The 27,997-nt window shown below is 37.1% G+C and overlaps 1 protein-coding gene across 3 annotated transcripts in view; it reads left to right on the top strand.

Moving 5' to 3' along the window:
• SMARCAD1 (SNF2 related chromatin remodeling ATPase with DExD box 1) overlaps positions 1 to 26,594 on the top strand; it is a 62,942-nt gene extending 36,348 nt beyond the window's left edge. For all 3 annotated transcript variants that reach the window (XM_084785472.1, XM_084785470.1, XM_084785471.1), the window contains exons 10-24: positions 1,124 to 1,323; positions 7,327 to 7,417; positions 9,657 to 9,756; positions 10,775 to 10,834; positions 10,931 to 11,006; positions 12,659 to 12,794; positions 13,555 to 13,692; positions 16,314 to 16,409; positions 16,504 to 16,621; positions 16,814 to 16,935; positions 18,271 to 18,459; positions 19,524 to 19,642; positions 21,273 to 21,455; positions 22,637 to 22,746; positions 25,326 to 26,594. In XM_084785472.1, the coding sequence (XP_084641598.1) occupies positions 1,124 to 1,323; positions 7,327 to 7,417; positions 9,657 to 9,756; positions 10,775 to 10,834; positions 10,931 to 11,006; positions 12,659 to 12,794; positions 13,555 to 13,692; positions 16,314 to 16,409; positions 16,504 to 16,621; positions 16,814 to 16,935; positions 18,271 to 18,459; positions 19,524 to 19,642; positions 21,273 to 21,455; positions 22,637 to 22,746; positions 25,326 to 25,387 (1,800 nt within the window). In that variant the 3' untranslated portion in view covers positions 25,388 to 26,594. The remainder of the gene's footprint in view (positions 1 to 1,123; positions 1,324 to 7,326; positions 7,418 to 9,656; positions 9,757 to 10,774; positions 10,835 to 10,930; positions 11,007 to 12,658; positions 12,795 to 13,554; positions 13,693 to 16,313; positions 16,410 to 16,503; positions 16,622 to 16,813; positions 16,936 to 18,270; positions 18,460 to 19,523; positions 19,643 to 21,272; positions 21,456 to 22,636; positions 22,747 to 25,325) is intronic.
• The last annotated feature ends 1,403 nt before the right edge of the window (positions 26,595 to 27,997 follow it).

Below are 27,997 nucleotides of genomic sequence, written 5' to 3'. Positions count from 1 at the left end.
TTCACACAGAATTGTTTACACAGGTGCTATATTGTAAATGGTTTTAAAGTGTTTTTTTTTTTTTAATTATTTAGTTGGTCATAGTTAACCTGTGTGTGTGTTGTTTGTGATCAAACTTGGGGTCTCACATGCTGGCAAATGCTTTCCTGCTGAGGCATACACTTAGACCCATAAAATTATCTTTTGACCTGTGATACTTTTCTAAATAATAATCTCCAGTTAAAAGCCTTTGTAGTGGTGCGTGCCTTTAGTGCTTTCACTAAGGAGGTAGATTCAAGCAGGTCTCTATGAGTTCCAGTCCAGCCAAGGCAATATAATGAGACCCTGCATCAATACAAACAAATAAATAAAAAATCAGTTTAGGATGTTGAATGCTAAATATGTGGGGTTTTGTTTTTTTAAACTTGTAGGGTTTTACTTTGATAGATTGGTCTTAAGGCTATTCTTTTCTTTTTTTTTCTTTAAGATTTATTTATTGATCATTTATACACAGTGTTTTGCCTGCATGTATACCAGAAGAGGGCACCAGATCTCATTATAGATGGTTGTGAGCCATCATGTGGTTTCTGGGAATTGAACTCAGGACCTTTGGGAGAACAGACAGCGTTCTTAACTTCTAAGGCATCTCTCCAGCTTCTTGTTTTTTTTTTTGTTTTGTTTTTTTTTGGTTTTTTTGGTTTTTCGAGACAGGGTCTCTCTGTGTGTAGCCCTGGCTGTCCTGGACTCACTTTGTAGACCAGGCTGGCCTCGAACTCACAGCGATCCGCCTGCCTCTGCCTCCCGAGTGCTGGGATTCTCTCCAGCTTCTTAAGGCTAATCTTGATGTTAAGTAGTCATAGAAAATGGCAGGCATGGAAGTGAGTTTAGACCCACAGAACATTTTGCTATTATGTTTACTAATAAGGGTAAAGCTGAGCTTTTGGGGGGAAATTAATAGATAAGAATTGGGCTGCCTACCATGGGTGGTGTACTATCCAATGTTTGGGAGGCAGAGATGAGATGGTTACAATTTTGTGGCAAGTCTAAGTCATGGCACAAAATCTTTAATTAAGTAAGTAGAAAAGAAATGGCATTCTGATTACTAGATTTGAACTGTTAAACTATTTTTCTTTTTATGTCATAGTTTACAAAGATGTCCAAAATCAATGGCTTATCTGAAGATTTGATATGGAGTTGTAAAACGGTAATTCAAGAACGGGATGTAGTTATAAGACTTATGAATAAATGTGAAGACATTTCAAATAAATTGACCAAACAAGTTACCATGCTCACCGGAAATGGAAGCGGATGGAACATAGAACAGCCCTCCATTCTAAACCAAAGGTATCATTAATTGAACACAATTGCTTTGATCTTACTTGTATAAAGTGTCTGAACTTTTATTTACACTGTGAGTAGGGAGACCAAATGTGATCCAGCAATCACTCCCTGAGGTTTTCAGTGGCACATAGTGCTACACGAGTTTTCTTCATTGATCCCCTCCCTAGCAGGGTATTTTAGTCTATCATGCCATTATGTAGTCTTCTGTAACCTTCAGCTTCCTTATCTGTTAACTGAGAGTTTTAGGTGTATCCTCAGTAATTATAAGAATGTTTTGGCTATGCTTGTGTAAATTGGGTGTTTTGCTCTTTGTGTTTCTTAAGTACTTTGAAAAGTTTAGATTTTTCAGTCTCCTTGTGGGTAGAAACACTTCAGAAAGGACAGAGATAACATGCCAAACGGTACTGTACACAGTGCCTTGCTAGAACCCTGGCAAAAACTAAACACAAAGAACCATCTAACCATTAGTAACTGCTCAAATGGCATTTTACAGTTATGAATTCCTTATACAGTATTAGAGGATTGTGGTAGGAGAAAGCACATTTCGAATTTCTTTTAATAATAATTTGCTTAGTTTTAAGTAGTTTGGAAATGTAGAGCTGTGTAGAATACTTCCTTTTCATAAAGTAATGCAATTACTCTTTTTGATATTTGCTTGTTTTTCATGTTTTTGTTCTTTCTGTTTTTGAAACAGGCTTCCTAGACACAGCCTTAGCTGGCTTAGTGCTTACTATGAAGTCTAATCTGGTCTCAAACTAATGGCCTACTGAGTGCCTCCTGACTGGCCTACTGAGTGCTGAGTTTCTATCTGTACTCCCCTGCACCACCACACTTGGCTTGTGATACTTTATGTAGTGGCAAAACCATGAAAATAACCCAAGTTCCTAAAATCAAGGAATAGTTGGAGTAAATTATGAAAGGCCTATACTATGCAGTGTCAGTGCTAATTAGAGTCGAGCATGGTGCCTGAGCCAGGAAGACGACCTGAGTTTGAGCCCAGGCTAGGCTACACTTTTTGAGTTCTGGGCCAGCTTGGGCCACAGGGGAATAAAACAAAACAAAACAAAAAACTTGTTTTACAATCAGAGAGGAAGAGAATGAGAGGCTTGTTTAGGTTATTTAAACTTTTTGTTGAAAATATTTTGATTTTTGATCTGTTTTTGTTTTTTTAGCACTAGGGTTTTGGCAAAATGATGACTTTAGTTCCTGATTTTACTTATGTCTGGTATAAGTTAATGATCAAAGCTTATTTGCTGATGATCATTGGTTAATACTTCAAAATCATAGCATGAAGCGAACAGAAGCTATGGATATTGGCCTTTAATAGTAAGCACGAATCTTTTCTGTGCCCTTCTAGGGTGCTATGTGGTGGTGTAGGGAAACGTGATGCAGCTCCCACAAAAGAAGCTCTTTGTGTGTTGCATAGACAGAACTATGTCAGCAAAGTCATCTCCTAAGTGTAGTTGGAGCTGCTGCTGCTGCTTGTTCTTCAGCGTGGATGTGGGGAGTTCTTCACTCTGCCAGACTGTCCCAGTTGAGTCCACTTTATCATAACTTGGAGTTTTAAAATAAGTACTTTACTGCATCACTTAAAAACTCTCAGCCCACATTCACAAATTCCTCTTCTAAATAGTGTGGTCAGGTAATATTGTCCTTACTCTAAGACTGAGGTTTTTAAGGCCTATTCTGATTATATAAATTAATGGGTTTCTTTATGGCATTTTTATTTTTAATAAAATACTTGATGAGAAATTAAATTTTAAGTTCTTAGAGTAAAGTCGGAGCTATACCCCAGATTTTTATTTGGTAGACTGACTGGCCTTTGCAGTTGCCAGTGTAGAAACAGTTGCATTGAGCTGGGCACAGTGTCACATGTCTGTAATCGCAGCACTTTGGGAGGCAGAGGCAGGCAGATCTCTGTGAGTTCAAGGCCATCCTGGTCTACAAAGTGAGTCCAGGACAGCCAAAGCTACACCGAGAAACGCTGTCTGGGAAAACCAAAAAGAAAAAGAAAAAAAAAAAAAAAGAAACATTTGTAGTCAATCCTTATCTTACAGAGGTAAACAGTGTCCAGACAATAACTGCCACACTTGTATCTTTATTTAGCTTTGATAGCTCTGGGGAAAGACCCAGGCTCCCTCACTGAGCACAGGTGCTGTGTTACAACTGCTCTTAACAGAGCACATCTTTCTGGCAAATATACATGGAAGCAATTAATGCTAAGTGTTTAGTTTTCCATTACCAATTGATGCGATTTGTAATAGGAGAAATGTTTCCTTTGGGGGTATAAACATTCCAGAACTTGTTAGAAATAAAATATCACAACTGTAGAGATGGCTCAACTGCTACAAGTGCTGCTATCTCACAGAACTTGAGCTCAGTCCTCAGCACCCACAGCTCACAAACGCCTCTAAATCCATTCAGCTTGAAAGGTTTGTGCCCTCTTCTACCTCTGTGAGCACCAACCATACTCCTCTATTCCCATATACACAAATAATAAAGACAAATATTTTAACATATAAAACCTTTGTAGAGAAAGATAAAATCTGTCATATGTACTTCAAACCCATTGCTTTTTATACTCATTTCAAAATGTTAAACTTGTTTAAAGTTAAAATGTAATGATGTAAGGAACAGTGGCATCCGATATCAGCTTAATTAGTTCACTTTTAGACTAAGTTTGTTGAATATTGTATCCTGTCTTGGTTTTCATGTTTTTTCTTACTGTAGCTATAACCATCTGTAAGGCTTTAGTTGTTGATATGGAATTGATCAGCTTTAAATTCTTCTCACTGAAAAGGTTTCTAATTTGTTCAGCAAACAGTATGTTCTGTCTTTCCCAAGCCAAACCTATGAAGTCCTTACCTTGTTTGACAGGAGGGGCTTTCTGTCCTGTTTTTAAACAGGAGTTGAGACAAGGACATGGTATCGGTGCAAATAGTTTGACTTGAATAGTTCTATTGAAATAACTAATATTTTAGGAGTCATGAAACTCTTAAAAGACATGAACTTTGGTTGGATGGCAGATTTAGACTTTGTGTGGAACATTTTACATAGTCTTCTCCAGTTCTACATCTGCATGTCACACTAATTATGTACAACCCTAGTATCTCTGCTTCTTTCCTTCCGTTCCTTTGAAACTAGCTTTTCTCACAGCAGATCTAGACTTTGCTTCATTTCATGCTGAAAAAAGTCATAATTTTTCCCCATAGCAGAAAAGCAGCTTCCAAATAATCCCATTACTTTTTCATCATCGCAGCAGATCTTAAAAACCATTTTCTTCAGTGGCAGGCAAGAGAATCTACAGCCTAGAGATGTTTGTTAGACTGCACATTTAGAGTTCTGAACACTTTCTACAATTGTGTCAGAAAATGGGCCGTTGGTCTTCACATGTAATTTTTTAAATTCTTAGGAAATTGTCAAAGTAAGTGGGAAGGAGGTTTGATTACATAATACCTAAATGATAGGATCTGCTAGAGAAAGAATATAGTCTACCTATTGCAAAATGTTTTCATATTAAATATTTGTCTTTTATTTGTTTAAATGGTACTGGTGATTTTACACAGGACCTCATGTGTGCTAGGTAAAAGCTCTTAACAGTTGAGCCATATCCCTATCTAGTAAATATAATTCAAATTGTCTTTGTTAAACCTACCCACGTCTTCATTGATCTTTTACGTTGAACCATTTGTGTTCTGGAGAAAGGGTCTGTATCAGGTAGCAGTTTTGTCATACTATGCAACATAGTCATATAATGTAGACAGAATTAGCCAAAGAGCATATGTATAAATATACATACACATATATACACACTTATGTGTGAATATGTATTTTTGAAATAAACACTCCAATTTAATAAAACTATTTAGTCAAATATCTAAGTGCCTTACCCTGGCTTCCTTGTGATTGTAAACAATTCAATATTCATTGAATGAATATTTCTGTACAAATTTAAATATTTGTGTAAAAGTGTTTTGCCAAAGTTTTTAAACCTTATATTAGTGATGAAAAATTTTGTAATTTTGGTTGAAGAATATTCCTTGTTTTTTGTGATAGGTTGTATGTTGGAGTGTTATGGTGGCCCTCAGATGCTTTTATAAATGTTGTAATGCTCCTCCCTTATCAAAATTTCATTTTCATGAAATGTCAACCATACATCTATATGATGACTAAAGAAAGCATTGGTAAGAACTCAAAAATAATAGAGAATTAAGTGTTGACTTGACCAGAGGAAAGAGCAGTGAAAGCTTTTGCTATTTTAGGAGTAAAGGAGGTTTGGGCTAGAGGAGTGACTTGGCACTTAAGAGCACGGACTGCTTTTACAGAAGACCCATGTTCAGTTCCAGTGTATTTCTACCCACAGCGTAACTTCTGCTCTCTGTAGATACCAAGAGTATATATACATACATACAACATACATACACATACATACATACATACATACATACATACATACATACATACAAGCAACACCTGTAAATAATTTTCTTTAAAAGGCGGCCATAGAGTAGGTCTGATTGAATACTAGGCTTTGGAAAAGTCTTTTCGCATTTTTGAAGGCTTTGGTGCTGCATCTGTAGGATCATTGCCTCTGTCAGATCATAGAATTATGCTGGTAAACAGCACCTTTTTTTTTTTTTTTTTTTTTTTTTTGGTAAGGCGGGCACACAGTATGATGACTTTAGCAATGCTGATAGTTTCTCTTCTCTGTATTGTTGTTATTTTTAATAAGAATATTTTTTATGTATTGCAATTCCCCTCTCACTGGAATAAAGATGTATTGGTTTCAGAGTTTGACCCCATAGCTACTTACATGCCACAGCTTATGTCCAGACCTCTTTTCTGTGTATACACTGAATGTTTTTAGGGAAAACTTGGGTAGAGAAGCTTCCACATTTATGTGTGGTGAGTGCTGTCCTCCTCAGTATGAGACTAGGCTTTGGTTTGAGTGAGACTTCCCAAATTTAAATCTGAGATTTGAAATTTTGTAGGTGTACAGCCCCATATTCTGGAGTCTCATTCTTTTCATCTGAAAAACCATGATGATAGCTATTTATAGTATTCTTAAAAAGTTAATAAAATGACATCTGAAAAATGATGTGCATTCTTTATATAGTAGATTTTCATTGTTAATATTTTAAACATTTAAACATCTAGGAAAATGTTTTCATCCATTATTCTCTCTGTAATAATGTAAACAAATTGTTCCTGCCGATTATTTTGTTTGTGCATTTTCAAGTTAAGACGATAAAAACACTTGCATAATACTTTGGTACATATCAGTGCTTAGCATATTTGTATATGTAAATATAATATATGCACATGTGCATACATGTTACTCTAGAACTGCATAAAGCCATTAGTAAGCAACCTAGCAAAAGAACAAATTATGTTTGTAAGAGTTTAGTTCTAAAACTTATAATTATTTTAACACGCTGAAAGTCCAGTCAATATAATCTACTTTCTATAATAAATATTAATTTAATAATACATTATCATAGTTAATATTCTGGTCATTTATGGAATTCAGTAATTTGGTGAAATTATGATTTGACCAAACATAGAAGTGTTTTGTGTATTTGTACTGCCAAAAGAAATAAATACGAAACATTGAGTAAATTTTTATGAGATTTTAAAAAGTTATTGTGGGTTATATTTTAGATTTGCTTTTTAAAAATGTACATAGCTTACCAGGCGTGCTAGCCCACGCCTTTAAACCCAGCACTTGGAAGGCAGAGGCAGGTGGATCACTGTGAGTTCAAGGCCATCCTGATCTACAAAGTGAGTCCAGGACAGCCAAGGCTATGCAGAAAAACCCTGCCTTGGAAAAAAAACAAAAAACAAACAAAAAAATTACATAGCTTATAAAAATCAGGTTGAAAGGTAAGCTCATTTAGATCTAAGTATTTTTTGCATATAACTTCTTTATAACCTAAATGTCAGAAAAATAGTATAGAAAATTAATAAAAGTATATAAATCTGTAATATTTGTTGTTTCTTCATCAGTTTGCTACTTAAGCCCTATCAGAAGGTTGGTTTGAATTGGCTGGCATTGTTGCATAAACATGGACTTAATGGCATTTTAGCAGATGAAATGGTAAGTGTACATCATTAACAGAATTTTTATTCAGCATGTCATAAAAAGATATTTGTCATCTAAGACATAGCATTTTCCCCTTGCTGTTGTTTTGTTTTCTTTATGTTCTTTGATTGGCTGGTTGTATTTGTGGAGTTAACAAACTCAGGGCATGCTCGGCAGACATTCTACCACTGAGCTGCATCCCTAGCCCTCTATTGGGTATTGTAGTTTTAACTGCTCTCATTATAGGATCTTTTACTTCTTTTGCCTTTCTTTGTTTTTATTGCTTTAGTTTTAGTCCTCCAGAATTGAAACAGGTTTGTCCTTCTGGTTATGATTATTACATGAAAGTATCAGCAAAATCATTTTAATTGGATGTCTCTCTGAGTTAGTTTTTTTCCAGCTTACATTTGCTTTAGGCTAAGCTCATGAAGTTTGTTGCAGCCATTAGTCCAGATATAGTCATATATGAATTTAACAGTCTTATGTGACCTTCACCTTCCTTCAACTATACTTGTAAAAAGTATTTATTAAACATGAGTTATATGCTGGCTGTGTCGCCTTCAGCCCTTGGGAGACAAAAGTGGAGGATTTCAAGTCTGAGGACAGCCTGGCCTACACGTAGACCCTACCACAAAAAGTCAAGCAAACAAAAGAAAAAGTATTCAGTGAATTAACGCCAAGTACATTAAATCACATTGTGTATTGAAGTCTCAAAATGAACATAGTAATGCTATTTCTTTATACTCACTCTTATTTTTTACTTATTAAAAGAAAGATGCCATTCATTTGGTATAAAAGTAAGTAATGCCTGGGGCATTTCAAAATGCTTACAGTTGATGTAAATAGCATGACAGTGTGTAACTGAACTTGGGAACCAGACCTGGCCTTTGGTTGTCAGCTTTGCCTTCAGGGCTATCAAAGTGTTGCCTGATGGCATAATCTTTCAGAACTAGAGTAATAAAGATAAATAATTTCTATACTGTAAGATTATATTTGGCATCAGAATATATGGTGTGAAGTTATTTTTGTTACCTGTGACAAATACCATGTTTATACCATACAAGTTTATTCTCCACAGTTCTGGAGTCTAGAAGTCCAAAGATAAAGGTGCTAGCAGGCTTACTTTCTTTTGAGGCCTCTCTTCTTACCTTGCTAGCAATGATATTGCTTCTGTGTCCTCAGATGTCATTGCTTCTTTGTGCCAGTCCCTGGTCTCTCTCTTCTTTCTTTCTTTCTTTCTTTCTTTCTTTCTTTCTTTCTTTCTTTCTTTCTTTCTTTCTATTGGGGTTTTTGTTTGTTTTTGTTTTTGTGTTCTTAAAAGACGTGAACTTGACTGGTTTTGAATACCATCTTTATGACTGCATTACCCTGAGTCTCTTCCTTATGGCTGGTCCACTAAATACTGTATCTTTGAGTGTTAGGAATCCAGCATATGTATTTTGAGTGAAGAACAAGAACACGTTCAGTTTGTAACAGTTGGCTGGCAGTACTTAGCTCTCTTGATGTGCTAATTCAGTGGCCTTTCGTGTTTTGCCTTGTCTTTGTTTTGAAGTAGGGTTTTCTACTATTTCCCAAGCCAGCCTAGAACGGTAGCCCAAGCTGGCTGTTCTCTAACTGGCATAGATCGTCCTGCCTCAGCCTCCCATTTGACTGGCATTACAGATGTGAGCCACCAAGGCCAGCTCTGCACCTTAGTTCTAAAACCTATTAGTAAAGGCTAACCTCAGGCCACAGTTTGAACTGTGCTGTTCATACTGTTCTGTCTGGCTCACTCAGTATGATATAATATGCTACTGGGGTTCATCTGTTACTATTATGTCAGAGTTTATTTTCTTTTGATTGTCATGTGACATGGTGCTCTTATTTGTCCTTAAGAGTAATTGCAGAATAATAGAGTTGGGTATATATTTTTCTGTAGTTATGAAACAGTCCACAGGCCACATTAATTTCTGCCTCTATATAAATAATACAGAATTAGGCGCTTTCTACAAAATCATTCCTTATTAATATGTATCATGTATAAACCAGCTATTAAGATCTATCATCCATGCTGCTCATTAAAAAACTTATAAAACCATTTGTAGATTCTACTCAACTCATTCCAACTTAATAGGAATTCTCAGAAATGGATTATGGGAAATGGAAAAATCAATCCTGCTTAGTAATAATCCTTTTCCTTTTGTACTTTCAAGCATTTGTTTATTTTCATTCATTTAAAAATTTCATATATTGTCTTTTAAACTTTTGATTTTAGGGCCTAGGAAAAACCATCCAAGCCATTGCGTTCCTGGCATACCTCTTTCAGGAGGGTAACAAAGGGCCTCATTTGATTGTTGTTCCGGCCTCAACCATAGGTTTGTAATACTGGGGACAACTGGTTTTCTGTTTGTTGTGTTTTATATTGATGTGTATGTGCGATGATGAACATTAATTTTTTTTGACCTGTTTCCTTTTCTTTTGAAAAGGTACATGTATGTGTGTTTTGGTTACATAGGTAATATTTTCCAGGAACCTGACATGGTCATTTATTTTGGTTCACAGTACTTATAAATTACTTTTCAGAGTTAAAGGAGCTAGATGTGCCAGTATAACCCTGTAACCTTAAGTATCTGGAAGGTAGAGTCAGGTGGATCAGGGGCTCCACGTCATCTTCATAGTGTAGTGAGTTTAATGTCAGTCTGGGTTACATGAGGTCTGTGTGTGGGAAAAATAGCCAAATGCAAAATATAAACAAAAGAGTATATTATAATTTGGGGAGATTGGGGTTGTGAAGAAGTCTTACTATGTTGCCTATCTATGCTTGCCTGAACTCTTGGAGTCGGGTGATCCTCCTGCCTCAGCTCCTGAGTAGCTACTCTGCCCAACTTTAAAAAGTTATTTGAATCTAAAAGGATGCCATTTAATTCCTACTTAATCAATAATCCATTATTTCTGAGTTAATTTAATATACAAGTTGGGGTGAGGAAGTTTTGTGCATGTAAGTATAAAATAATTTACATCTTTCCCTAAGTTGGAATTATCTCTTAAATAAGCTTGTCTTCTGCCCCTTATTCCTGACCTTGACACTTCAGAACCTCTCTCTCTTTTTTTAAAGACTTATTTATATTTATACTGTATTCTGCTTGCATGTGAGCCAGCAGGCCAGAAGAGGGCATCAGATCTCATTATAGATGGTCATGAGCCACCATGTGGTTGCTGGAAATTGAACTCAGGACCTTTGGAAGAATAGCCAGTGCTCTTAACCTCTAAGCCATCTCTCTAGCTCCCAGAACCTTTCATCTTAATCATGGGGGATAGTATTCATAGTTTTTTTTTTTAACAAAAATACAAATCTTACAATAGCAGATTCAAAAAATCTCTTGTGTTTTGTAGATAACTGGTTAAGAGAAGTTAATTTATGGTGCCCCAGTTTAAATGTGCTCTGTTATTATGGTAAGTCATTTTCCTTTTCATTTTGAAATTTTAAAAAATTAAAATATGTAATTAAACACAACAAGTACAGTCAAAGTATACATTTTTAAATTCTAGGTTCTCAAGAAGAACGTAAACAAATTAGATTCAACATCCATAATAAATATGAAGATTACAATGTAATTGTTACAACGTAAGTATTAAAATCTGGGAGGTGGTGGGGAGAATTTGTACAGTACCCCCATTTTAAAAAGCAGGGTTTCACTATGTAGTCCTGGGTGGTCTGGAACTCTGTGTGGACCATGCTAACCTTGAACTTGCCTGCCTCAGCCTCCCAAGTACCAAGACTAAAGGCTTCTGCATGCCACCATGCCCAGCTAGAAAAATACCTTATAGTTGTAATATTTAGGTTAGTTTATTCTGGGACTGTGCAGCAGGATCAGTGATTTATGCTACTAATGAAGGCTTAAAAAAAAAATGTATAAAACCTTTTATTTGAATGAGTTTGCTAGCTCACTATAAATGGAGGTACAATTTCTGTTCATTTAATTGAAAGCATAGCAGAACTCAGTTAAGCTTAAGATAAAATTTGCCAAAGATTTTTATTTCTAACTTGCAAATAAGTGTTGATAATAAATACAATGAGATCTCCTGCTCCCACTGAAAGTTCTGAATTAGAGCAGCAGGAAGGATGACAAGAAACTAACTCTTTGTTTGGGGGTCTCCTTTAGTTAGCTGACTGGTCTCCAGGTCAGTTAGTGGAACTTGAGATCCTTTCTCCTCCTACCACCACGTGCTAGCATTTCAGTTATCACCAAACCCAGCTTCAATATATCTTTGAATAGTCACTATGTAGTTGGAACTACTGAGTGTAAGCATGTGGTGGAAAACAATATTTTTATAGTTCATTTAAATTTTTATTACTGCTATCTTCTATAAGGGTCCATTTTGGAAAGAATTTATCCAAAATTTCATTTTTCCTTTTTATTTCATTTTATTACTATTTTTCTTTTTTTGGTTTTTCAAGACAGGGTTTCTCTGTGTAGCCTTGGCTGTCCTGAACTCGCTTTGTAGACCAGGCTGGCCTTGAACTCAGGTATCCACCTCCCTCTGCCTCCCAAGTGCTGGCATTAAAGGTGTGTACCACCATACCCGGCTCTTTTCTGCTTCTTAGATACACTTATGAGGCAAATATACAGCAGTGCTAGATTATTTATGTTATTCTCAAGTTGCCTGCTTCCCAAGTGCATCAAAGTTGTCTAAAATGGTTACAGTTAAATTTTCTTTAGGTTAGTACTGCATAATTTGGTTACATGTATGTGAATATTCCATAAGAATACGTCAGTATTTGAGAGCTGACTGTGTTTAGTGCTGTCTTGTGTAAGAGCTATTTGAAAAATCAAAAAAAAAATTGTTTAGAGGCCTGTGAGATAGCTTAGTGGGTAAGGCAATTGTCATTGTACCTGAGAACCCGAGGAAGAAAAAAACATGACCTCTGCACCTGTGTCTTTGGTGGCACACATGTACTTACAAAACATACAAATAAGTTTAATTAAATAAAAATTTCAAGAAAAATAGTTCTAGAGACTGGAGAGATGGCTCAGAGGTTAAAAGCACTGGCTGCTTTTCTAAAAGTCCTGAGTTCAATTCCCAGCAGCCACATGGTGGCTCACAACAATCTATAATGAGATCTGCTGCCCTCTTTTGGCATGCAGGGGTAAATGCAGGTAGAACACTGTATATATAATAAATAAATGTTGAAAAAAAAAGTTTATGTCCAAATAAACTCTTAAGCTCTTAAAAGGCATAATAAAAAATAATTCATTTTCTTTGGCATGGCAACAGGTATAATTGTGCAATCAGCAGCTCTGATGACCGTGGCCTCTTTCGACGGCTAAAACTGAATTATGCAATTTTTGATGAAGGCCATATGCTGAAGAATATGGGCTCTATCCGCTACCAGCACCTAATGACAATTAATGTAAGAGTTGCTTTGTAAATACTTGTGATAAAATTTACCTTTCCTAATTTAACACAAACATAATTTTATATTGGATGTTACCATCCCCCCCTTTCCTCCCTCCCCCCACCCCCCAACCTTCACCCCCCACCCCCAGAGAGGCTTTTTTAAAAAAAAGATCTTTTTGCTTTGTTGGTCCTGTGGCCTCTATCATGTATTTCTAGTTTGTTTTTTCTTTCTTTTTCTTCAGTAATTCTTTAAAAATGTAAAAAAAAAAAAATATTCTTAGAGGGCTGGAGAGATGGCTCCAAGGATAAGAGCACTGTCTGCTCTTCCAGAGGTCCTGAATTCAATTCCTAGCAACCACATGGTGGCTCACAACCATCTATACTGGAATCCCTCTTCTGGCATATAGGTTCACATGTAGATTGAGCACTGATACATAGAATAAATAAAGTCTGAGAAAATACTCTTAGTACCATATTGCAATAAGCACCAATTCATATAAGATATATATATATATCAAATACAGTGTATATTTTACCACCTCAGGAATTATTTGAAGGTCCAAATTAGTACTTTTAAATTGTGACCAGCAGTTTCACATTCTAACTGAAGTATAGTAGGTGATAGTAACTGACATCAAATATCCCACCTTCTATCACAGAATATAAAATTATAAATGATGATTATAATTTCCTCCTTGTATCCTTTACTGATCAGATGGGTGAGAGAGGCACTTGAAAATGGAAACTAACTTAAGCTTTGTCTTCACTCTAAGGCAAATAACCGCTTACTGCTCACGGGCACGCCTGTGCAGAATAATCTGCTAGAACTCATGTCATTGTTGAATTTTGTTATGCCACACATGTTTAGTAGCAGCACCAGTGAAATCCGAAGGATGTTTTCTTCTAAAACGGTAAGCGTGCATGTGTGTTTCCCCTAAACGTGAAGGTGGGTTTTGTCTTTTATGGTTGTTTTCACAGTACTTGCTCTATCAAGTGAGCTTGAGATCTTGATATGCCTCTGTATGGACATATAAGCCAGAGTATGGAGAAAAATGAATTCTATGACCAGTACTCAGGAGTTTTGAGTTTCAGTTTCCTAATGAGCAGCTGAATATTAATTTTAAATTGGTTGCGAGCTCAGATCTATATGGTATCTTGGGCTATGTGTATGTTTCTTTTTTAACATTTCTTTTTGTATATAATTTATTTAGCCTCTACTAATTTTTATACCATATAAAATTGCAGTGCCATTATCAAAATAAAACTGATATAATACAACCAACTAAAAAACAAAAACTGAAAACTAGTACCTAATACCTAAGTTAAGAAGGTCATTCATTTTGGGAAGGATGAGTGGCCTTTCTAAAGCTAGAAATTCTCTTGTTTGCATCGTCATTGTCTTGGGAACACAGAGGCGTCTATAGGTAGAGTTTAGAGGGCTTACCCAGAAAGCTGGTATTAACCCAGTGACTTCCTACATGGTACGTCTGTGCTTCTACCATATATAATCTGGTGATAGGGAAAGTAGTGTGTTCTCACACTTAGATTCATTTCCTAAGAATCTTTCGTAGTCTCTGATTGGATAGTATAAGGAGCCTGGTCATTAAATTGTTAGATTTTAGTGGACAGCTGAGCATATGAGGACGCCCAGTGCTGGGTGCAGCAAGCTCCAGTTCACTGAGTCACTCCATGCTTGTTGTTTCCACCTGCTTCAGTGAAGAGCTGACTGGACTCAGGTGTTCCAGTTCTCTGCTTGGAGCTCAGTGGCATTATATAAGCAGCTTCATTCTTGAGCCTCTTGCTTGAAACTTGAGAGAACGCCCACCCTGGAATCCTTAAGATGGCCTCCCTTTGACTTTTGTATTTGTGAGCGTGTGCATGTGCATGGTTAGGCTAGCGGCTGACTTGAGGTTGCCCTCTGTTGTTCTTCACCTTACTGTTCTACTATTATTACTTTAATCCTTGATAATTTCATACATGTTTGTAATGATTCTGGTCATATTCATTCCCCATCCCTTCGTAACTCCTTGCTACCTCTATCTGCTACTCTCTGCTCAGCAAGTTCCAATCCTACTTTAGTAAAAATTGTTTTTTTGGGGGGAGGAGGGGCTGGAGGTTTCAAGACAGGGTTTCTCTGTGTAGCCTTGGCTGTCCTGGAACTCACTCTGTAGACCAGGTTGGCCTCGAACTCCACCTGCCTCTGCCTCCGAAATGCTGGGAATATAGGCGTGCGGCACCACCCCTGGTCTTGTGACAATTGTTTTTACATGGTAACCCACTGGGCTTAACCAAAGCTATCATTCACCAGAGCATAGGTAACTCACCAGTGGCTACCCCATGAATACAGTGACTTCAATTTCCCTAGCAACGCTTGACTATTACTAGTGCTTCTGGACCAGGCCTATGAGCCCCGCTCTCATCTATGACTAAATGTTTAGGAGCTCTGCATCTTGTAGACTTCTAGGCAATCTATTGCTATCTATTGCTATGAGTTCATGAGTGCTATCCATGGTCATGCTGTGCCCATAGGACAGCATTTCATGGCCCTCTTTCCTATCATCTGACTTACACGCTTTCTGTTTTCTCTTCCGGGATGGCCTGTCAGCCTTGCAGGGGGTGATGAGAGTGTCTTGTTCAAAGCCAAGCACTTGTTTAGGGCTGATGACCACACTAATCTGCTGTACACTGGGATGTACAATAACCTTTGCTTGGTGTCTAGGGTTCTATGAACTTGTCTCTTTCTTTTGTTTTGTTTTTTGAGACAGGGTCTCTCTGTGTAGCCTTGGTTGTCTTAGAGTCACTCTGTAGACCAGGCTGGCCTTGAACTCACAGTGATCCACCTGTCTGCCTCCCAAGTGCTAGGATTAAAGGCATGCTCCATTATGCTCGGCTTGTCTGTTTCTTATACTTGTCTCATCTCTGGGCCACTGGTCCAAGTGCCCACTAGCACTTGGTGCCTCTCCACTGAACTGAATGACCATTTCTGCTAGACTTGATATCTGTATTTTTATTTTAAATTTATCCATTATGTATACAGTGTTCTTGCCTGCATGTACACCTGTACACCAGAAGAGGACACTAGATCTCATTATAGATGGTTGTGAGCCACCATATGGTTGCTGGGAATTGAACTTGGGACACATTTTCCTTCCATGTGATTTATTCAGTCAATGACTGAATTGGATGTTTGGATCTAAATACCAACTAGGCATGGTCAGATTTACTACTAGAGTAAAGCACGTGATAACACACAACAAAACCTCAAACTATATATGGAGCTTCAAATAGATTGCAGCTCAGAATTTAAAAACAAGTTTCTGGTCCTAGACAGTAGTAACTCAGTGTAAAGGCACCTGCCTGTCATATCCAAGGCCATGGGTTTGACTCATGTCTCTATATAGGAAAAGCCCAAACAGTCAAATGTGTATTTCTACCTGTGAATTGAGGGTCTGATGACTATGCATATTGCAGTGTGGGGTTATTGTTATGACTTAAAGATATTTCTACAGTGTTGGGTTTTTATTTCGCTTAGAAACCAGCAGATGAGCAGAGTATATATGAAAAGGAGAGAATAGCACACGCAAAGCAAATCATAAAGCCCTTTATTCTCAGAAGAGTGAAAGAGGAGGTAATTCTTTATTTGGGGTGGATTTGGTTGCATTTTTTTCCCTAAGAATTCTGTTTTCTTAGAAAAATCACATGAAGTGATTTACTTTTCCAAGGTTCTTAAGCAGCTGCCTCCCAAGAAGGATCAGATTGAGCTATGTGCAATGTCAGAGAAGCAGGAGCAACTCTACTCCAGCCTTTTCAACAGATTGAAAAAGTCTATCAACAACCTGGGTAACACCTGGCTTCCACGGCTTATGGAAAAGTGATTTTAGACTGGGGCATATGATAATTTTAGGGTTGTTCTTTTTTAGTTGGTATTTAGAGAAACATTTTTGAGACTTAAAAAATTAAGATAGGCTTTAGTAAATAGCTTTCTATCAATCACTTTGATGTTTAAGAAAATGTATACTCTTTGGATCACAGAGAAAAACACAGAAATGTGCAATGTCATGATGCAATTGAGAAAAATGGCCAATCACCCTTTACTACACCGCCAGTATTACACAGCTGAGAAGCTGAAGGAGATGTCTCAGCTAATGTTGAAGGTAAGAACTTATGCTATACTCAGGCTGGGATTTGCTAGTAACACTGGGAAATGCTTAGGATGGTCTTAGGCTGAAAGTCAGGCTGCTAAACTATCGGACATGTTCATGTTTGAGCCACCGACGCACATGCTAAACAAGTTCTCCACCATCCACCATCCACGCTGCTGCAGCCCTAGCCTGAAGCACATTTTCCAGGCAAAGACAGTTGGAGGAACAAAAGAGAATGGGTTGATAGTCAGCAAACTGGAGCACTTGCTTTGTTGTTGTTAGAACATACGCATACCATTTATCTGGGTATCTCTTAGGGTTTCTCACTGTAGGGGCTGAGCTGAGTAAATACAGTACACACCACTCTACCTACCAAGCCAAAAATACTAGTTGCCTGTTGGCCCGTAGTCCTTTATAGGAAGAATTTGCTAGGTTCTCACCTAGATGTATGACACACAGTTTTTAAAAAGTTTTTATAAAAACAAAAACAAAACCCCAAAAAAACTACAGCTAGAGAGATGGTTCAGAAGTTAAGAGCACTGCTTGCTTTTCCAGAGGTCCTGAGTTCAATTCCCAGCAATCACATGGTGGTTCACAGCCATCTATAATGAGATCTGGTGCCCTGTTCTGGCCTGCAGGTGCACATGAGGGCAGAATACTGTATAAATAATAAATCTTAAAACTATTATTAAAAAAAAAGAAGAAAGAAACCAAACTAAAAGATCCCTCATATTTGTGTCTTGCTTAATGGAACAGTTTTCCCATATTTTATTTTTGTTTTTCTTTTGTTGTATTTTTTTTTTGTCAGTTTATTCATTCTTTCTTAACTCCTTATTCTTCTTTTTGTAGCTATATCTGTGTTGAATGCAACAAGTTGTCTTTTTAATTATTTTGTGATTTTAAACATGTGAAAATGCAAAGAATTTTTATAAAGAACCTTCTGCCCATATTACTTTCTAGTTAGCATTTATAACTATGCTACTCTTGTTTCCTGTAAACCTGTAGATACTTTGCTAGGATTATTTTGAACTAAATTCCAAATTGTGGATTAATTATTTACATAGTAAGGACAAATGGTGTTTTTATACATTAGTAATATCTATCTTAATACATGTTTGGACAGAACGAGAAAAAAAGTTTTTCACCTATAAGTGAACTTACTATTTCTAGAAGAGATAAAAATCTACCTTTCTGTAGGATACACAAAATTATTTCTTACCCTTAATCTATTGTACTAAAATGTCTGATTTGGGTATTTTTTTTCAAATGTGAAGTGTTTTTATTAAATTATTCTGATTATTTTATAAATTGTGTATTTATGTTTTGTTGTGTTTCATTTGTAAAAAGGAACCTACACATTGTGAGGCTAACCCTGACCTGATCTTTGAAGACATGGAAGTTATGACAGACTTTGAACTACATGTACTTTGTAAACAGTATCGACACATTAATGATTACCAGTTAGATATGGATTTAATTTTAGATTCTGGCAAGTTCCGGGCCTTAGGATGCATCTTGTCTGAGTTGAAACAGAAGGTATTAAAAAGAATTGACTGTCTCCTTGTATCTTCCCAGTTGGTTGAACTTCTGAAACAGAAACTATTAGAAGGCATGTCTCTGGTTTTGTTCTTGTCCCAGGCAGTTCTACTTCCTAAAAGTTAGTTTATGTTCTACGTTCTTCTAGAACCTAGTATTTTTGTTTGTTTGTTTGTTTTGTTTTTTGATTTTTGTTTTTCGAGACAGGCTTTCTCTGTGAGCCATGGCTGTCCTAGGTTCACTTTGTAGACCAGGCTGGCCTCAAACTCACATCAACATCGATCCGCCTGCCTCTGCCTCCCAACTGCTGGGATTAACCTGGCAGAACCTAGTTAGTATTTTAAACACTTGTTTCCACAGATTTTCCACATATTTTTTCCTGTTTATTTTCTTTTTTAGACCTTCCAAGAAAAGATTAAAAGTCAGATTAGATCACATCTGTATTAGTTTTTTAAGTTTTAATTTTTTCTTTTTCTTTTTTTTTTCTTTTTTTTTTTTGGCGGGGAAGAGGTTGAGACAGGGACAGGGTTTCTCTGTGTGGCCTTGGCTGTGCTGGCCTTGAACTCACAGCGATCCACCTGCCTCTGCCTCCCAAGTGCTAGGATTAAAGGCATGCGCCACCACACATGGCCCAGTTTTAATTATTTTTTGAAGGTAATTTCTTTGACTGATACTGCAATTTGTATGGAATAGGCTCAAATTTTCAGTATTAACATCCAAGTAGTGATTATGTAGCTGGTCTCAGTGAATGATACTATTTTATTAGGAAAAGGAAGTAATAACTAACTTCCTTAACTTAAAAACTGAGAATTAAACTTCTGCTACTAACCTTCAGAAGATAAAGCAATATATCCATGTGTAAGGAAAAATAAATTTATTCTTGGTACTGTTACTTTACTATTAAAACATTTAAGCAATTGAGCATTAAATAAATTTATCATGGGGAATTTTCTGCAAAGTTCCCAGAAGACTCTTTAAGAATGCCTTATTTTGTAGGGCTTAAGGCTTTGGGTAGTGTAATGGTTTTACTTTCCTGTTTCTAATTCATACATATATCTCCACAGGGTGATAGAGTTGTATTATTCAGCCAGTTTACCATGATGCTGGATATATTAGAGGTTCTCTTAAAGCATCATCAGCACAGGTACCTCCGATTAGATGGAAAGACTCAGATTTCTGAAAGGTTAGTATTATCTGCCAAGCACCATTCACTTTTGCATGTGCTAGCATTTTAAATATAAGAAGCATTTTGTAAAAATTTCTTGTCTTAAGTCTTAGGCTCTGATATTTCAAATATTCAATATTCAAATATTCAAATATTACCTTTTGGGGGAGTATTTTCCTTTACTTTTTTTCCTGAATTATATACAAATGTATTCTGAGAAACTATGAGAATTGTGTACTTTTTTTTTGGGTTTTTTGAGACAGGGTTTCTCTGTGTAGCCTTGGCTGTCCTAGACTCACTTTGTAGACCAGGCTGGCCTCGAACTCACAGCGATCTGCCTGCCTCTGCCTCCCGAGTGCTGGGATTAAAGGCGTGCGCCACCACGCCCGGCTTGTATGCTTTTCTTAATTTTTTTTCTTTTCTTTATGTGATTTGTATTTTTTGCAGTGTTAGAGATCACACTCGGTGTATTTCATATGCTAGGCAAGCACTCTATAACTGAACCACAGTCTCAGCTCTGAATTTTTCACCTTTAAAGAACCATTCGAGGGAGGTTTCATTCAGTAACTGGTAGAAACAGATTCAGAAACTCACAGCAAACATTAGTCAGAGCTTGGGGAGTCTTGCAAAAGAGGGGAAGAAGGATTGTAGGAGCCAGAGTGATCAAGGGCACCACAAGAAAACCCACAGAATCAACTAACCTGGGCTCCTAGGAGCCCACAGAGACTGAACTGACAGGGAGCCTCTATAGGAATGACCCAGGCTCTCTCTATGTATGTTATAGTCTTGTAGTTTGGTGTTCTTGTGGGACTTTTAACAGTAGGATCTGGGGCAATGTCTGACTCCTTGACCTGCTTTTGGGACCCTTTTCCTCATATTGGGCAGTCTCATCTAGCCTTAATATGAGGGGAGGTACCTAGTCTTACTGCAACTTGGTATGTCATGTTTGCTTGATAACCATGGGAGGCCTGCCCTTGCCTAAAGAGAAATGGAGGAAGAGTGGTGGATGAGGGAGACTAGAAGGCATGGGAAACTGGTTAGGGTGTTAAAAAAAAATATAATCAAAACTAAACAAATTCAAAGTTTAAAATATCTTACTGTTTAATCAGCATTGTTTTAAGATCAGATTTTTATTATTTTGAAGGTTAATTAAATGTTTAGAAAAACATTCTTGTTCAGCAGGAGGATCTAACATTTGAGGCCAACCTAGGTTACATAGTGAGACATCCCCGAAGCCCACCCCCCTAAATACAACCAAAGAACCAGTTCTTAAAGGTTTTCATAAAAATTAAGAGAGTAGAATACTTTTTTAGTCTGTTAAATGGTTTATTTTTTATCAGCTATGCTAATTTCCCCCCAATTATTAGTGTTAAGGGTCAAAATGAAAAACAAATCCTGGGATACAATGAGATTGTGCAGTCCTTGGCTCATCTTGTGTATTGCTCATCCTGTCAGATTGCTGAGAAAGTTAGACTGCATAAGTGTTACTTAGCTAAATGATGAAATTAGAATGGTTGAATTGACTTAAGGGGGTCCTTCAGTGATAGCTGAGAAGAAAGCAAGTGTAATGGGAAGAGCAATCTCCCAGGTTTTTGGATCTACATACTTATCCTTTAGTGAAACTGAAACTATTCCATTTGTCTTACAGGATTCATCTAATTGATGAATTTAATACAGATATGGATATCTTTGTATTTCTCTTGTCAACCAAAGCTGGTGGGTTAGGAATAAATCTGACTTCAGCAAATGTTGTTATACTTCATGACATTGACTGCAATCCATACAATGACAAACAAGCAGAAGACAGGTGCCATAGAGTTGGTCAGACTAAGTAAGTATTGTCAGTTGAAATTTAGTTTTCAACAAGTACCAACTTGATGAGTAAAAAATATGAAAGAAGCTGTGATATCCTGTCTTTAGGGTTTTTTTTCCTAGCAAAATATAGCTGCTATGTTTAACATACATTGATGCTGTCATGTAAATTACTGTGTACTCATTTTCTAGTAATTAAATTAACCTCCCACTTCCTTACCAAATATTTTTACAGTTTATGAGATGTATATTATCAGTAGTGTAGTTCGTATCTGTAATCCCATCAATGGAGAGGCTTCAGGCCAGCCAGCCTGTCCCTGCAGAGCAAGTTCTATGTCAGCCTGAGCTTCATAAAGACTTGGGCTTCAAACACAGGAAAAGTAGTATAATAAGGCAACAGTGCTTATCTAACATGCTCCAAAGCAATTTTCAAAGCATACATATATTTTTCTTTTGGATTAGGAGGAGAGGATGGATGTCTGTATGTTTTAATGCTTCTAAATGCCAATCTCAAGTATTTTGATTAAAAGAAGTTAATTATGGGTCTGTCTTAGTCACTGTTCTTGCTGTGAAGAGATACTATGATCAAGGCAACTCTTACAAAGGAAAACATTTAGCTAGGCATAGTGGTGCATGCCTTTAATCCCAGCACTTGAGAGGCAGAGACAGTTGAAGCCAGCCTAGTGTACAGAGTGAATTCTAGGACAGTTAGGGCTACACACAGAAGTCCTGTCTCATTAACAAGGGAGGGAAAAAAAACCCACCACAACAAAACCAGCAAATAAATAAGTACGTAAATAATAAAAGAAGGCACCTAATTTGGGGCTTGCTTACAGTTTCAGAGGCTTAGTCCGTTGTCACCATTGCAGCAGCCATGGCAGATATGGTGATGGAGCAGTAGTTGAGAGTTACATCCTGATCCATAGGCTGAGAGGTACTGGACCTGTTCTGGGCATTTGAAAGCTCAAAGGCTAACCCTAGTAACACAGTTCCTCCAACAAGGCCACGCCTCCTAGACCTTCTAATCCGTTCAGATAGTGCCAATCCCTGGTGACTGAGCATTCGCATATAAGTATGTGGGAACCATCTTCTTCAAACCACCAGTCATTAACTTATTAACTTTTCTTATTCTCCTGTTGAACTGTTAGTTTAAATAAATAACTTTAGTGACCTGTACACATGTCGTATGTTTATTTCTAGAGAAGTATTAGTTATTAAATTAATAAGCCAAGGAACTATTGAAGAATCCATGCTAAAAATTAACCAACAGAAGTTGAAACTAGAGCAAGACATGACCACAATAGATGAAGGTAAGCTTTTTGCACATAGAAATACTGATATTTATTAAAATATAGATGACCAGAGTTCTTAACTAGTATGTATAGTTTGGAAGACAAAAATAGGAGAAGATATGCATACTTATGCTAAATGCAACTATAATGAAAATTTGTTTTGTCAGAATTGATTAAAAAAAAAACAAAAACAAACCTTGATTTTTGAAATGTCTGTCTCTTCCATCTCGTATAATGCATACCATGATATCCTCAAAATCAAGTTTGGATCTAAAGCTTCACTCACAATTTTATGATTTGTTTACTAAATGAGTAATACCATCAACTCAAAGGTTGAAAACTTATTTTATAGTGTAAATAACTTTTAAGAGCCCTAATACTTACATAATTTTATTTTGACCAGTAATTATTTATCAAAATATAGTTCAAGGCCAGGTGTGGGGGTGCACGCCTTTAATCCCAGCACTTGGAAGGCAGAAGCAGGCAGATCTCTGTGAGTTCGAGGCCAGCCTGGTCTACAAAGTGATCCCAGAACAGCCAAGGCTACACAGAGAAACCCTGTCTCGAAAAACCAAAAAAAAAATTAAAATTATTGATTACTACTACTACTACCATCACCACCACCACCACTACCACCTCCTCCTCCTCCTCCTCCTCCTCCTCCTCCCACCACCACCACCTCCTTTTCCTCCTCCTTACTACTACTTACTACTTCTTGGGCCTTAGAAACCTCAAGTAAATGGCTCCTTTCTGTTGTCAGAAATGATAATTTTATGTTTTGTAAGTTTACATGTGGTATTTATGTGTGTAAATTTTTAGCGAGACGTATACTCACATAATTTAAAATTCAAGAGAGAGAAATGTGCATATGGGGCTGAAAGGTGGCTTAGTTGTTATGAGACTTTTTTTTGTTTGTTTTTTCAAGACAGAGTTTCTCTGTGTAACCTTGGCTGTCCTGGACTCACTTTGTAGACCAGGCTGGCCTCGAACTCACAGTGATCTGCCTGCCTCTGCCTCCCGAGTGCTGGGATGAAAGGCGTGCAGCACCATGCCTGGCTACGAGACTTTCTTAAGTTCATGACTTCATTTCCAAACATGGGGCAGCTCATAGCCGTACTCCCATATGTGGTCCCTTTGTTTTGGGAAGATGTTTGTTTGTTTTGTTTTGTTTTTCCACAGGGGATGCTTTATTTCTTGTCCAATAAAACCAGGGATACAATATTGTCATTTATTTACTTTCAACGTTAGCTGTGTCCCAGTTTCATGTTTAAAAAGAAGTAACACAACTAGAGTTGTGTGTATTCTTTTCCTCCTTACACTGGGAGTTCTTTTGCCCTGTAAATGAAAGGTGTATTTGCAGATGAGTGTGTATATCAGCAGTCCTTGTGAAAACTCTGGAAAATCAGCATGGCTAAAGACCATGACTGCTCACGGCCTGCTTCTTTAGAGTCTGTTTCTTTAGAGCTGGCCTTTGTCTCAGGATCTGCATCTGTGGCACTTGGCAGTGGAAATGCAGATTTCTGAATTCTCTATTAGATGTACTAGGCACTCTATATTGTCATTTAACACACCTTCCACTTGATTCTGCTGTACATTAACTGGAGAACTATTGATTTATGATAAAAATTATGGGATTCTTTGTTTCTTGAGTAACTAGTTTATTACACTTTTGAACTTTTATTACGGATTTTTTTGTTTTTGAGACTGGGTTTCTCTGTGTAGCCTTAGGTGTCCCAGAACTCACTCTGTAGATGAGGCTGGCCTTGACTTTGAGATCCACCTGCCTCTGCCTCTGGATTGCTGGGATTAAAGGCATGTGCCACCACCATCTGGGTTTATTACAGAAATTTTTATATGAAAATTCTGAAAGCATGGTATGACGGAAAGCTCACTGACTGACACCCGTGTTTACCCTGTCCCCTCCAGCACTAGTATGAAGTTAGTTATCAGTATGGCACTTTACACTCAAGATTTTAGATAAGTATTTTCAGAGTTTGTTACGAACAAGTTATGTTCAGATATAATCAAATTTCCTACTCAGATTTCTCCCAGTTGTCCTTTTAAGTTTTTTGGTTTTTTATTTATTTATTTATTTATTTTAATGAGAAACTGAAAGACTACTCTTTCTCCTAGCATTTTCTCTCTTATGGTGTCAGTTTAGGATGAGGGTTAACTTCATGCCATGGGTTATCTTCAAGTCAGTTGAGTAAGCGTGGAGGGAAGGGGCTCTGTGAGCTCCTCAAGTGTCTGCCCAGTGCTCTGCGTTTTGTGCGGGTGTCTTATCAGTACAGCAGGTGAGAGTGCTCCTGTGGTTTTGATTGTGTCTCAGGTTTTTGTGAGAGAAGTGATTCGTTCTGCTCTATTTCAGCCATCTTCATACATCAGAAATATTTGTGACTTTACAGCTATGCCATTGTCAGTAGGAAGGAAAGTAACTCAGTTGCAAAGGGTAGGGCAGGGTTTTATGAGATGACATTGAAATAAACTGGGAATTAGTTATAAATAGGAATTCACCAAAGAAAGAAAAAGTTGAGAGAAAATATGTCTTAGAAGTCCAGTATTTCTACGTAACTTTCATATCATTTTCTGACCTGCAGCTGATGAAGGAAGTATGCCAGCAGATATAGCCACGTTACTAAAAGCGTCAATGGGTCTGTGAAAGGAAAACTCAGAATTCCTGACTGATGAGGAAGTATCAACTTGGTGCACTCAAGGCCATTCACATCACAGTGACCATGGGGTTTATGAGCATTTGTAACTTTTTATAATTTCATGTTGCATTTCTCATAGTATGGACAACTTTTTGCCACTAACTGGATTCTCCAGACATTCACATCCTGAAGATGCTGAATAATCATTTTACAAAGCAGTTTTCTGAATGGGGATTAGTTGGTGATTGTTTGTAACAAATATGCTAATGCTTTAGAAATGTCAGTATTTTTGTAATTATTTCTACCTCCAAATATATATATATATATATATATATTGTCTTTCACTGGATACTGTGTGTAGATTTACATGTGCCTTATTTGACAATGCTTATGTCTTGTTTTTGCCTGTCTCATTTGAAGTTTTTATTGTGTTAAAAAATGCAGCAGTATAGGTTGTTTAGCCTTCATTTTATTGCTATTTGAAGCAGATGTTCACCAATGTCAGTAAGAACTCAGCCTGAATCAAAAGGTGGCATTCCATCTACTAACATCCCCAGGTCCTCTTCCTCCTTCTGGTAAAACACATTTGTTTGGCTAGGCACTAAGTTGTTTTCCAGTGAGTAGTAACTTAATCCTTTGTCCTGCTCTGTGGCTCGATTCCTTCTCGTTTTCTTACTGCACTCTGTGCTCATTAACTCCGCCTACTCTTGTATGTGTTACCATCAGTTTCCTCTCCCGCTTTTGCTTCTCTTAACTATTGTTGCCCAGTCACTTCAGCTCCAGTTTTCTCTCCTACTGCTATATGACCATAGATGAGCAAATGCTGGTGACATTTGTCTAGTCCAGCAGAGCAGATTAACTTAATGCTACTTCACTTCAAAGGAGGTGACTTCATACTAAAGCAGCATTAGGTACTGCATGGGAATAGGTCATTAACTTTAAATTCTTAAAAAAATATAATTTACCAGTTCCCAGGATTTCCAATACATGACCACCTGAAGAGAAGCCATTGTTCAATTTCAGTGTGGGTGACAAAATGAAATTTAGAAGTAAAATTGTCTGATATTTCAGTCTTTATTAACTATTCCTTTAAAATTTGCCTGTCAGTCTATATTGCTGTTTTTATACCCCAGACTATTTGTCCTACTTGTGAGCTTTATTGTATTTTGTTTTTATTATGTAAATATCATTATAAATAAACTTATTTATAAATGAGAGATTTGTTAATTATTGGAGCTCATACTTCTCGAGACGTCCTGGTTTGTAAGGTGCTAGGTAAACTGTTAGATAGTTGATATGATTTACAATGTCTTTTTTTTAGGTATCTAAGACCTTGAATAGAACTCAGTAGATATAATTTTGAAGATACACAAATATATCAGATATCTCTCAGCACTATAGGGCTAGCAGGACTCTGCAGATGTTAATGCTACCTCCTCCTGATCACAGTACCCAGGTCACTTACTCAAGTTGTTGGGAATTGTACCTCTTAAACACACAGTGAATTACTCCTAGCTTTTCTGTATAAAATGTATCTCCCATAGTAGGCTCTTTTATTGTGGTGTTATACCCATATTTCTTATAATTAAATGTAGTTGGATTCTCCTTGTAATATCCTATTATTATGTCTTGGGTATATTAATAAACTTATTTGTGATCATTAAGTTGTATTTTACACCCTTTGTGATAGTTTCTAACCCTTTCTCTTTCCCCATTAGAAGTATATAACGAGCAGAAATGGGATCATCTTATGTTGAAGAAATTGCTTGGCAGTAGATAGAGATCTGTTACTCAGGATGAATCTTCACTTATCCCTTCAATAGGCTGGCACCATTACACACCACAGGCATATAAAACCCAGTTGTTAATATCATGATAACTGTAGCAGGCTTTTTTTCCCCTCATGAGACAGGGGTTTCTCTGTGTAGCCCTGGTTGTCCTGGACTTGACTTTAGTGTAAATTTATAATTTACATCATTGTTATAGAGAGCATCACAGAATAGTTAGATTTCCCCCAGACCGCCCATCTGCCACTGTCTTCCCCATGTCACCACTGACCTGGACAGCTTCTCATCTTCTACTGTTCCCATCATTTTGCCTTTTCTAGTATTTTATGTAGCTGTGGCCTTAATTATGTAGGCTCCTTTGACTTGGTTGTGTGTTAATAGCTCATGTTCTGTTCATGCCTCTTTACTAACCTTGGGTTACCATCTTTGATCTGTAGGTACCACGCTTTATTTCTTCATTTCCTGCTCACAACATCTTTGAGTTTTTAGAGTTTTGACAGCTACATCCAACAAACATGTTCAAGCTTAGTGTGGACATACTTTCAGCTCGTTTGTGTAGATGCCACAGTGTGAGACTACTAGGCCCCACAGTAAGAGGACATTTTGTTTGTGTTTGGAGAAACTATGTGTTTTTCATTGCCGTCAGCAGTTAGTCCCAGTTCCCATTACTTCAGTGCCCCTTTAGTGTTTATTTGGTGTTTAAAATTTTTACCCATTCTAGTCTGTGCTGCAGTTATTTTGGCGCCTCTTCACATGCCTATGGCTACTGGTATATCTTCTTTAAGTGTCAGCTTTTCAGCTGACATTTTAGTCAGGGTATTATTATTATTG

The sequence above is a fragment of the Acomys minous genome (assembly GCF_964271855.1).
Source record: "Acomys minous genome assembly, chromosome: 6".
Taxonomy (NCBI): domain Eukaryota; kingdom Metazoa; phylum Chordata; class Mammalia; order Rodentia; family Muridae; genus Acomys; species Acomys minous.
This window is presented reverse-complemented; position numbering and strand designations above follow the sequence as displayed.